Genomic DNA, 11,987 nt, shown 5'->3' on the forward strand with positions numbered 1-11,987 from the left:
TATGAGGTTTAAGTTGTTGGTTTTGCCGGTTTTGCTACCGTTATGCCATCGGTTCGAAAATGATCAAGTTTGAGTCTAGATTTATTGAGCTGGACATTGTTGAGTTGATTCTGATGTTTATAGATTGTTATAATTCATTTTCATATTTGGTTGAATATTGATCGCACTCGAGAAGTTCCAGCTTCGAACCGGGAAAGATTTGATCAAGGTTTGTGAGTTTTATACCTTGAGGATTGAGTTGTGTTTGAGCAGATTTTGATAAGAACTTGTATATATATTGTAACTTGTGGATTAAGCTAGTTTGTTATCAAGAATAAGGTATGATTAGATGATTTTTGAATTGGAGAACAACGTCGAGACGAGTTTGCCTTCTCGATCACTTAAATCACACAATTTTTCTATCTTACATGTTTATTTGTTTTGATATGCATTGTTTGAGTTTTATAACATATTTGTTAAGCCTTGTATGAGGTGATTGTGTATAGTGTCATCTCATGGTGCATGTTGAGCCTAATATTTCTTCTAGCCTTTCCAGGATATCGTTGATGTGCTAAAGCTTCGATATCAAGTATCAGTGATGAGATTTTAGCATTGATACTTATACTCCAGTTATAGCATCAGTGATGAGTTATATCCTGATGTTGAGTTGGTGTGTTTTAGCATTTAAACTGTTTTCTTATATTGAGCCTTGATTCTTCATGCCTTTTGTTTTTTTGCCTTGCATTTTCCAGTTGTTTCTTATATGTGAAATGCATGGATGTTGTCATATGTGATTCATATATGTTTCGTTGTTTCATACTAAGTTTTATACTTACTGGTTTGTCTGGATGTTGCTTTGTTTTTGTGTGTGCATTGAAACAGGTGATTCAGGGCCGAGTCATAGGAGGCCATGAGCTTTGGGAAGAAGTTTAGACGTGGTATTCCGGGTTGTGTTGATGCATGTTGTTGAAAACTTCTAGTTGAAACATGTTGAGTTTGTGTTGTATCCAACTCTTGTATTGTTTAGCTTTTGCATAGTCTAGAATTTTATAGATTATGGAGTTTTGATGTTGGATCATGTTTTGGGTAGGTTTGTATATTGTTGTTGATGGATATCTTGAAAATTATGTTGTTGGTATCATTTTTTTTCAGCAAACACACAAAAGAGCAGGAAAAGAGGGCTGGAAACAGCACAGGGCTCGCTCGAGCGCATCTTTGCGCGCTCGAGCGCGCCTGTGTAATTTTTGGACAAAACGGCGCTCGCTCGAGCGCAGGTTTATGCGCTCGAGCGAGGCATTGGTCCTTAAATAAAATTTCCTTTTGGCGACGTGAGTTCGGGTCGCCGAATGTAAGGTTTCGCGTCGCCAAATGTTCTGTAGTTTTTTTTATGTATGTTGCACCTGAGCTCCCACATTTTTTGGTATCAGAGCTTAAGTTGTCTTGAGTAGACATTAGAAATTGAGCGGGGTAGATTGAGTCGCATTAATTCATTATTCATGAGATTAATGCATTGTTTGATTATGTGAATTTGATGCGATTATGTTTCTACCTTTGAAAATTCATGGCTATATGCTAGCATGTTTAGTTTTAGCAATTATGTGCCTTTTTTTTAAATTATGTTCTTATGTGTTTATATAAGCTTCCTGCTAAACATGTAAATGGAAAAATGGTGTGAGATGGGATAGGGTAGACTCATGAGTTTAAGGAGAAAAGAAGAGATTCAAGTGAGATTATTTCTAATGTGTTGTATCTCAGTCTATTAGCTATGCCTCTCCGAGCTATGCCTCTTCGAAGTGGTCGTAATGTTCCACAGGTTCCACCAGTAAGAGAAGTACCTTTGATTGAGCAAGTGCCACTTCAAAGAGCGCATAATATTCCACCGGGACCTCCGACTGAGCAAGTAAGTACAGCTGCTGATCCTATGAATACAACTCCTACTCCAATGGAAGTACTGCTGAAACGGATTCAGTCATTCAAGCCACCAACTTTGAAAGGTACTGAGGATTTTGTGGTGTGTGAAAATTGGCACGACGATATTGAGCAACTGTTTGACTCACTTGATTACTCTGATGACTGCTGAATCCGATTGATTGTTCATCAACTTCATGATGTGGCTAAAAGTTGGTGGATCATGACCAAGAAAGCTTTGGAAAATCGAGGTACTGCTATTACCTGGACTGTGTTTAAAACTGAATTTTACCAGCGTTTCTTTCCTATGTCATATAGGAAAGACAAGGGAGCGGATTTTGCTACTTTGCAACAGGGCAATATGAATATTGAAGATTACGTGGCTAAGGTCTCGACATTACTCCGATTTGCACCTCATATTGCTAATGATGAGGAAGCAAAAGCTGACCAGTTCATCAATGGTCTGAATCTCGATATCATCACCTTGGTAAATGCTGGGCGACCTAATAATTTTGTAGATGCCCTGAATAAAGCCAAGGGAGCAGAAGATGGTATCATTCATAGGGGAACTTCGTTCATGCCTCAACTTGTACCATAGCCACAACCAAAATCTCAGTCCCAACTTCCACAGCAGCAAAGAAAGTATGAATGAGGTGGTAGTGGTAGCAGTAGCACAAATCATTTTAAGCCTAACGGTAAGCAGTTCAAGAGGACTGGAAGAAGTTTATCTAGTTCTGGTGATTCACTACAATTTGGTTCAGGCCAGAGCTCAGGGTATTCCAGATGGTTTTGCAATAAGTGTGGGGGAAGACACTCCAGTGACGAGTGCAAGGGAGTTACTGGGAACTGTAATCTTTGCAATCGGCCAGGAAACTATGCTAGAGTATTTCCAACATGTCGATCTTACACATCACATGGTGTAACTTCTTCTGATAGGAAAGTTGCTTCTGTACATTACTTCTATCCTCCGAGTAGACCAAAACAGAGTAGACAGTGAGAGAGCTAGAGTGTAAGCCAACCTTCTAGACAGGAAGGAAGAGTCTTTGCACTTACAGAGGATCAGGCTCAAGCTGCACCTGATAACGTGATTGTAGTTAACTGTGTTATCTCTGGTTATCCTGCTTATGTGTTGATTGACACTGGTGCATCGCATACATTTATAGCTGAGAAATTTGTTGCATTACATGCTTTTCCTGTTGAGCCTTTGCTTTTGTATTTGCTATATCATTGCCTTATTTGTGAGCTTCGTCAGAGGATGTGAATTACAATTTGATGGCAATAAGATTGAGCATGATTTTGTGGTAAATGAGATATCTATTTATGTTTCTTTTAATATAGATATTGATGAGTTAACTAGTACAGTGAAACTGTAGACTGTTTTCAGAAAGTAGACAGAATCAGACCAGAAATGACAGTTGAATGGAGATTTTATAGTCTGGGTTCTAGAATTAAGATTCTTTTTATTTGAGTAATATAGATAAAGAGAGGAAAATTAGTACAGTTGAGCCTTTTTCCTTTCGATTATGCTGAAGTTATTAAATCAGACTAGAGATATGATTCTTGAGTTGCTTAATATAGATTGTGGGGTTTTTTTATTCTACCTCAATCGATATTGATTGGCACTCATTTCTTTATTCGTAGAGCCTAATTTGATTTACTCGCTTTGAGTTATGAGATGCAAGTGAGTTGTTTTCACTTAGCAGCGCTTGTAGTCCAGAATAATTGATTTTTGATGGCCATGATTGGGAGATTGTTCTCGGTCTTGAGTCATTTCTTTTGATTCTAAGAATTATTGATCATTTGATGGATATGTTCAGCGTATTTTGAATTTGTTGGCTCGTAACTGATATAGAGATTTAGAGTACCATTGAGATTTATGGATTGATTGTGTGATTTGCCAGCACTTGTGAAACAGAAAGAGAGAATAAGATGGGTACTTGATCAATTGATTACGGATTTCTGTGTTTTCTGGATTGAATTTTTAGACAAATGCACAACCAACAAGAATTTTTCAATCGAATATGAGCCAAACTTGCTTAAGAATATTGAAGAAACAAAGAATTTATATCAAAGCATTTCGAATTCAATAGAGAACGTCAGATCAAGACACGAGTTGAAGCATCAGATCAGAGTGTGATGGATTTTGTTGTGAATAATTATATGTTTGTGTCAGATGTTTCAGAAATGAGATATCAGATTCTGAATGAGACGCGCAACAATAAGTTCAATATCCATTCAATAGGTCTGTTGTCCTGTAGTAGGGTGCTCACCCTACGAGTTTGTGGATGGTTGGATACGTAAGTCTTGTGTCAGGTTACCGTGATGGTTGGACACATGTACTAATATCAGGTCACCATTATCCACTGGGTATATGAGCCACTTTCTGAAGTGAAGACGCATCATTCTATATACCCTGTGCCCGGTCTATGAGCTAGTTTCTTTACCTGAGTGTCCTGGTACCCAGTTCATTTGCATTCATGCGCATATAATAGTGTATACTCATACTCTCGTACTGAGCATGTTAGGCTCACTTTTGATTGTTTTCTGTTGGGTGGATGCCGTATTCCATGGGGCAGTTGCAGATATTCTCCTGGGGACAGGGAGGTTAGGTGGTGACCATGGCTGGTTAGCAGGGTTGACCACTGGTTTTTGCTTAACTGGTATTATTTTTATTCTGCATTTACTCTGATTTAGATTATTGTTTAATTGCATGCTTAAGCTTCTTTTGGGACATAGTATTGATTTTGGGTTATCCTTTGTAGGATTGCAAGTTGGATTCAATGACGATAACAGTATCGGAAATTGGAATAGCAGGATATCTAGGCTTTTAGAAGATCGTCATTGCCAAGGTTGGCAACAGAAGTTCGTATTATGTGGATCCCAGCAGGATTTAGCTTGAAGATAAGATCCAATTTTGTACTCCAGGCGCTTCTTAGGGTTAAAGGGAATGTGTGACATGTAGTAATCCATTCTGCGTCGACCAAGGAAGCCACCGCTGAAGACTCTTCACTAGTAATTGGAGAGATTGTCAGGAAAGTCTTGTCTCATATACCAGATAAGGAACCCAACAATATTGGAATGATCCGCTAGATTAGCAAGATTTTATCTTTAAGATCTTGCGATGAAGAAGGTCTGCTGACATGAGTAGCAGATGAAAAACTTCATGTTCAAGATCAGTAGATAAAATGAAAGACTTCCGCAGGAATTTAAATATTATATTGAGTTTTGTTATAAACAGTATTTCAGTTGTAATCAGATGTATTAAAAGATTTCAGTTATTTGATGTACTAAGATTTTGTTGAATTGTACATCTTCCAGTGTAATCTTTTGATTAAGTTATGAATTACATGGTGTAGTAACCCAAATTCCATTTTAAGATAATAATATGTTAAACATGATTAAGGGTTGGTAATTAATCAATTTCGGAGTGTTATTGGACTTCGGAAGAGAATATGGGCTTTTGACTTTGAGCCGGATCGGAAACTCCGAACCCAGATCGAAAGTTCCGATCCCAACCACTTCGGAAGCTCAGCGGAAGCACCGAGATCGGAAGTTCCGATCCTGGAATGAAAGTTCCGATCTCCAGCTGCCAGCAATGCTCGATGACTCAGCCGCGAGTTTTGACAAGTGTTGAACGTAGAGCAGATCGGAAGCTCCGATCGCCCAATCGGAAGTTCCGATCCTGGCGTGTCTTGCATGCACGCAATGAGCTGGATCGGAAGCTCCGATCTCGAAATCGGAAGTTCCGATCCTGGCCGGGAATTTTACCTATAAATAGGGCTCGTTTGATTTCATTTTGAAATACGAATTCTCGAGTTTCTTTCTTCAGTTATATATTGTGAGATATACACTTGAGGGCCCTATCGGTTATAATAGAGGTTCTGGAATAACCAAGGTGTGGTTATAGTCATCCGGGACTAGCGACTCCAAAGGGATAACTACGAACGAAGGTATGGTCTGGGAATCTATTTAAGTTTTGGGAGTACTTATTAGCTTAGTTAAGGCTTATAGAATTTATGTAGTGATACGGTGAACTTTTGAATATAGGCTTGGAACCTAGGATCCTATTATACTTGAACTAGCCTAGAGGTACGTACACATTGACTGAGATTTCCAGCGAGTATACATGTTTATATGTTGCATTTATTTGTCATTATTATATGGCATGATATATGATTAATCGCTTTCTATATTCATATGTCATGAGCATATACACATTGAGCCTATACCTTGTTATACTTGACTATAGAGCCGCTCAGCTCTATACTCGATAGTCTGTCACTGAGAGTACCGCGACGGCGGAGGCATTTATGTCTGTCTACTCTGGTGTACTAGACGAGTGTGGTTGCACCCAGAGGTTGATTCGTGCGGTGGCAGCACTCATGTGGCGCCGGTTCTGAGCATGACTTTTCAGATGACCCTGTACCAGTCATCATGTTGCATGCATTATATATATGTTTACTCATGTCTATGTACTGGGCGTTAGCGCTCACGTCCTAGTTGTTATCTTGGACACCCTATTCCATGGGGCAGGTCGCAGGATGGATGGAGCTGGTAGTTCAAGGCAGAACTAGGGAGCAGGTGCCTTTAGGATTTTATTATACAGCAAGATCTGATATAGATGTATAATGTTTACTATTTAATATTTTGATTTGGTTGTATCACTACAGATTTAAGCCTGGATTATGTTATTAAGCTGATATGTAAATTATGGTTTTGTTTCCGCATATTTTTACTCTGTTAAGTATTTTTCTGTATTAAGATTAATGCATGCTATTAGTTTCCAGTTAGTAGGTGATTCCATGCAGGGTCACTACATTTTTGGTATCAGAGCATGCTTAGATTTTGGGATTAGTACTTGGGATTTAGTTTAGTCTTGAGTAATTCTTGCGCATTTGGGATTTTAATGTGCAATTCTTTTCAGGATATGGCTGACGAGAGTCACGACAGTGTTGGCCAGGGAGGTGGTCATCATCATCGTCGCCATAATCATGATGATCATCATCGTCATCATGAGGGTAGACGTCGCTATTCTATCAATAAGTTCATGCAAGTAGGACCGAAACCTTTGGTGTGAGGTGAGAATCCTGAACAGGCGAGAAGTTGGATGTCTAAACTCGAGAGTACTTTTCGTGCTTTCGATTGTACTGAGGATCAAAAATTGGAAGTTCTAAAATTCGTTCTAGAGGATCGAGCACGTTTTTGGTGGGATGCCAAAGCTGCTCAGGCACGTACTGAGAGAGAACAGGTGACTTGGGGGGATTTTTGTCGGGAGTTCCAAAAATTGTATTTTCCTCCGGCTGTTCGCCAAGCACGATCTATGGAGTTGCTTACATTGAGGCAAGGATCAATGACTATTGATCAATATCAGCAACGATTTCTTGATCTGCTACCTTTCAGTCCTCATATCAATGAGAGTGATGCGTCAAAGTATGATATCTTTCTACAAGGTTTGAACCAAGATATCTACTCTTAGGTGGTCGTCTGTGATGACCCGGTATCTTTTGAGACTTTGGTGAACCGTTGTCATCTTGTGGAGACTAGCAATAGGCGGGCACAGTTGATGATGCCAGCACAGCCTAGTGGATCTTTTGAGCCTCGAGCTCAATCTGTTGTGCAATCTGGACCTACGTCTTCTTCTACTCCTAGTACTTCATCTGGATCTCATGGTTCACGAGGTATGTTCCGTTTCGGAAAGAAGAAGAAGGAGGAGGAGTTTTGTAGTAATTGTGGAGGGAAGCCTCCTGCAGCTTCATGTCGGAGAGCTACTGGTGCTTGTTATATTTGCGGTCAGCAGGGACATCTGCGGAGAGATTGTCCTTGGCGCATGGGTTCTGCTAGTGGATCGGGATCACAGGTTGGATCTCAGGCTTCTATTGTTCCACGTCAGCAGCCAGCACCATAGAGTTCTTCTGGTTATCGTCCCCAGACTCAAGGGCAGGTGTTTGCTCTATCTCAAGAGCAGGCTACAGAGGGAAGCGATCGCATGTTGTCAGGTACCTTTTTGTTATGTGGTATTCCTGCACTTGTATTAATTGATACTGGAGCATCGTATTTCTTTATTTCTAGTCTCTTTGTTAAGAGACATAGATTACCTTATGTATCATTAGATATGGATTTAGTTGTATCTACTCCGTTGGAGCAAGAGATAGTAACTAAGCATCTAGTGATGGGTTGCCTTCTGGAGTTTGAGGGTAATGTGTTAGTAGCTAATTTGATGATATTAGCGATGACAGATTTTGATTGTATCTTGAGAATAGATATGCTGACTTTGTATCACACTACTGTGGATTGTTATCAGCGTCTGGTACAGTTTCATCCGGTTGAGGGTGATAGTTGGTATTTTTATGGTGAGGGTGCGCGACCTCCGATGCCACTTGTTTCGGCTCTGAAGGCATGTCATGTCTTGGAGTCAGGTGGGGAGGGCTACCTCATCTATGCAGTTGATATGTTCACGAGTAGTACGGGTATTGATCAGTTACCGGTTGTCAGCGAGTTTCCTGACGTATTCCCTGATGAGATTCCTGGTTTTCCTCCGGTGCGAGAGGTTGAATTTGGTATTGATTTAGTACCAGGAACTACGCCTATATCCCGAGCACCTTATCGTCTGGCACCGTCAGAGATGAGGGAATTAAAACAGCAGTTACAGGATCTGCTTGATAAGGGATATATTCATCCGAGTGTTTCTCCGTGGGGAGCACCTGTTTTGTTCGTCAAGAAGAAGGATGGATCGATGCAATTATGTATTGATTACGGGCAGTTGAATCATGTCACCATCAAGAATAAGTATCCTTTACCATGGATTGATGATCTGTTCGACCAACTATAGGGTACTTCTGTTTACTCGAAGATATATCTGAGATCTGGATACCATCAGATGCGGGTACGAGACTCAGATATATCTACGACTGCTTTCAGGGCCAGATACGGGCATTATGAATTTCTGGTGATGCCATTCGGTTTGACGAATGCACCGGCTTCTTCATGAATCTGATGAATCAGATATTTCGAGAGTATCTGGATAGATTTGTCATCGTCTTCATTGATGATATTCTTGTCTATTCTCATGACAAGGATGAGCATGCACAGCATCTAAGGATTGTTTTACAGACGTTACGAGATAAGCAGCTGTATGCGAAATTGAGCAAGTGTGAATTCTGGCTTGATCGGGTAGTGTTTCTCGGTCATGTGATTTCTAATGAAGGAATATCTGTTGATCCTAGTAAGATAGAGGCAGTGCTGAACTGGTCTCTTCCGACGACGGTTGCTGAGATTCGTAGTTTCTTGGGTCTAGCTGGATATTACCGTTGGTTCATCGAGAATTTTGCACAGTTGGCAAGGCCTTTGACACAGCTTACACGGAAAGATGTTGCCTTCATATGGTCCTTGGATTGTGAGGAGTCATTTCACGAGCTGCGTAGACGTTTTACTACTGCACCTGTGCTAGCTCTACCTTCTGGATCAGGAGGTTATGTTGTCTATACTGATGCCTTTGGTCAGGGGTTAGGATGTGTTTTGACACAGCATGGACATGTTATTGCCTATGCTTCTCGACAGTTGAAGACGCATGAGAGTAATTATCCAGTACATGATCTCGAGTTAGCCGCCATTGTATTTGCGCTCAAGATTTGGAGGCATTATCTTTATGGCGAGAAATTTGAGATATTCAAGGATCACAAGAGTCTGAAATATTTATTCACTCAGGCGGAGATGAATATGCGACAGAGACGCTGGATGGATCTTCTGAAGGATTATGATTGTGAAATCAAATATCATCCAGGTTCTGTTAATCTTACTGCTGATGCCTTGAGTCGGCAGGTGAGACTTTCTGCACTTCAGACTAGTGAAGTATCTCATATGATTCAAGAGTGCTGTTCATTGAGTTTTACGCTCAAGCACAAGAAAGGGAGAAATGGGATTCGATTGTATACTATTCTATCTGAGCCAGCATTGTATTCTCGGATCAGAGATGCTCAGATATCTGATGTTAAGACTCAGCGTTTGGCACGTCTAGCCAATGGAGTTAATACATCTGGATTCCATTTTCAGGAAGATGATTTATTGTGCTTATCTAATCGAGTGGTTGTACATAATGATGCAGAGCTCAGGAATAATATTCTTTCTCAAGCTTACAAGAGTCGATTATCAATTCATCCTGGTAGCATGAAAATGTATAAGGACTTGCGAACTAGATTCTGGTGGAAAGGGATGAAGAGAAGTGTGTATCAATTTGTTTCAAGATGTTTGGTTTGTCAACAGGTCAAGGCTGAACATCGACGACCAGGTGGATTACTGCAGAATCTTGAGATTCCCGAATGGAAGTGGGAGCACGTAACTATGGATTTTGTCACCCACTTACCTATGACGTCACGTCAGTGTGATGCTATCTGGGTCGTTGTTGACCATTTGACGAAATCAGCACACTTTATTCCTTATAACCGGGAGTATTCTTATGATCGCATGGCACTTTTATACATCCAGGAGATAGTGCGATTACATGGGATTCCAGTGAGCATAGTCAGTGATAGAGACCCGCGATTTACCTCACGTTTTTGGGGTAGTTTTCAGGAGGCATTGGGTACCACTCTGAGTTTGAGCACTGCATATCATACGTAGATTGACGGGCAGTCAGAGCAGACGATTCGTACGCTGGAGGATATGCTACGTTCTTCTGTCATGGATTTTGGCTTATCTTGGCAGGATCAGTTACCTTTGATCGAATTTGCCTACAATAACAGTTATCATAATAGTATTGATATGGCACCTTTTGACGCATTGTACGGTCGATGGTGTCGTACTCCGTTATTCTGGGATGAAGTCGGGGAACGACAAGTCGAGGGTCCTGAATTGGTGCAGCAGATTGTAGACAAGGTAGATTTGATCAAGCATAGGATCAAAGTTGCTCAAGATAGACAAGCCAGTTATGCTAATATTCGCCGCATGCCACTTCAGTTTGAGCCTGTGAATATGTGTTTCTCCGAGTATCACCTTTTAGGAAGGTGATGAGATTCGGCGTGAAAGGCAAGTTGTCTCGTCGTTTTATTGGGCCTTTCCAGATACTGGAGAAGATCGGAGATGTTGCATATCATTTGGCTTTACCGCCAAATCTTTCCAGTATACATAATGTTTTTCATGTGTCGTTACTTCGACAGTATATAGCTGATGAATCTCATGTGATTCAGTCCACTGATATTCAGCTAGAGCCAGATCTGTCTTTTGTTGAACGACCAATCCGTGTCCTAGACAGAAAGGAGAAAGTTCTTCGGAACAAGACTATACCACTGGTGATGGTACAGTGGCAGCGCCGAGGCATTGAAGAAGCAACTTGGGAACTGAAAGTCGTATGCAAGCGGAATATCCTGAGTTGTTTGCTTTGTACTTTTGGTTTACCATGTAAGATGTAATTACAGTTGTTCTAATAAAACATGGTTTGATGTTTCATATTATTATCTTGATTTTGTCTTTAGATGTTATTTCGCGGACGAAATATCTAAAGGTAGGGAGAATGTAGTAACCCAGATTCTATTTTAAGATAATAATATGTTAAACATGATTAAGGGTTGGTAATTAATCAATTTTGAAGTGTTATTGGACTTCGGAAGAGAATATGGGCTTTTGACTTTGAGCCGGATCGGAAGCTCCGAACCCAGATCGGAATTTCCGATCCCAGCCACTTCGGAAGCTCAGCGGAAGCACCGAGATCGGAAGTTCCGATCCTGGAACGGAAGTTCCGATCTTTACCTGCCAGCAATGCTCGATGACTCAGCCGCGAGTTTTGACAAGTGTTGAACGTAGAGCAGATTGGAAGCTCCGATCGCCCGATCGAAAGTTCCAATCCTGGCGTGTCTTGCATGCACGCAATGAGCTGGATCGAAAGCTCCGATCCCAAAATCGGAAGTTCCGATCCTGGCCAGGAATTTTACCTATAAATAGGGCTCGTTCGATTTCATTTTGAAATACGAATTCCTGAGTTTCTTTCTTCAGTTATATAGTGTGAGATATACACTTGAGGGCCCTATCGGTTATAATAGAGGTTCTGGAATAACCAAGGTGTGGTTATAATCATCCGGTACTAGCGACTCCAAAGGGCTAACTACGGA

At 40.7% G+C, this 11,987-nt stretch overlaps 1 protein-coding gene across 1 annotated transcript; it reads left to right on the forward strand.

Moving 5' to 3' along the window:
- The first annotated feature begins 2,110 nt into the window (after positions 1–2,110).
- LOC140872408 (uncharacterized) lies at positions 2,111–3,148 on the forward strand. The gene is made up of 3 exons (XM_073275203.1): positions 2,111–2,438; positions 2,649–2,836; positions 2,918–3,148. The coding sequence occupies exons 1-3, from the start codon at positions 2,111–2,113 to the stop codon at positions 3,146–3,148; spliced, it is 747 nt and encodes a 248-aa protein (XP_073131304.1).
- Positions 3,149–11,987: the final 8,839 nt, after the last annotated feature.

The sequence above is a fragment of the Henckelia pumila genome, unplaced genomic scaffold, assembly GCF_033568475.1.
Source record: "Henckelia pumila isolate YLH828 unplaced genomic scaffold, ASM3356847v2 CTG_461:::fragment_4:::debris, whole genome shotgun sequence".
NCBI classification, from domain to species: Eukaryota; Viridiplantae; Streptophyta; class Magnoliopsida; order Lamiales; family Gesneriaceae; genus Henckelia; species Henckelia pumila.

Excerpts from the sequence above, each read along its gene's own strand:
- LOC140872408 (XM_073275203.1), top strand. The coding sequence starts at position 2,111 with ATGACCAAGAAAGCTTTGGAAAATCGAGGTACTGCTATTACCTGGACT. Across the intron at positions 2,439-2,648 it reads AGCCAAGGGAGCAGAAGATG|GCCAGAGCTCAGGGTATTCC; the intron begins GTATCATTCATA and ends AATTTGGTTCAG. Across the intron at positions 2,837-2,917 it reads CTGATAGGAAAGTTGCTTCT|GAAGGAAGAGTCTTTGCACT; the intron begins GTACATTACTTC and ends CCTTCTAGACAG.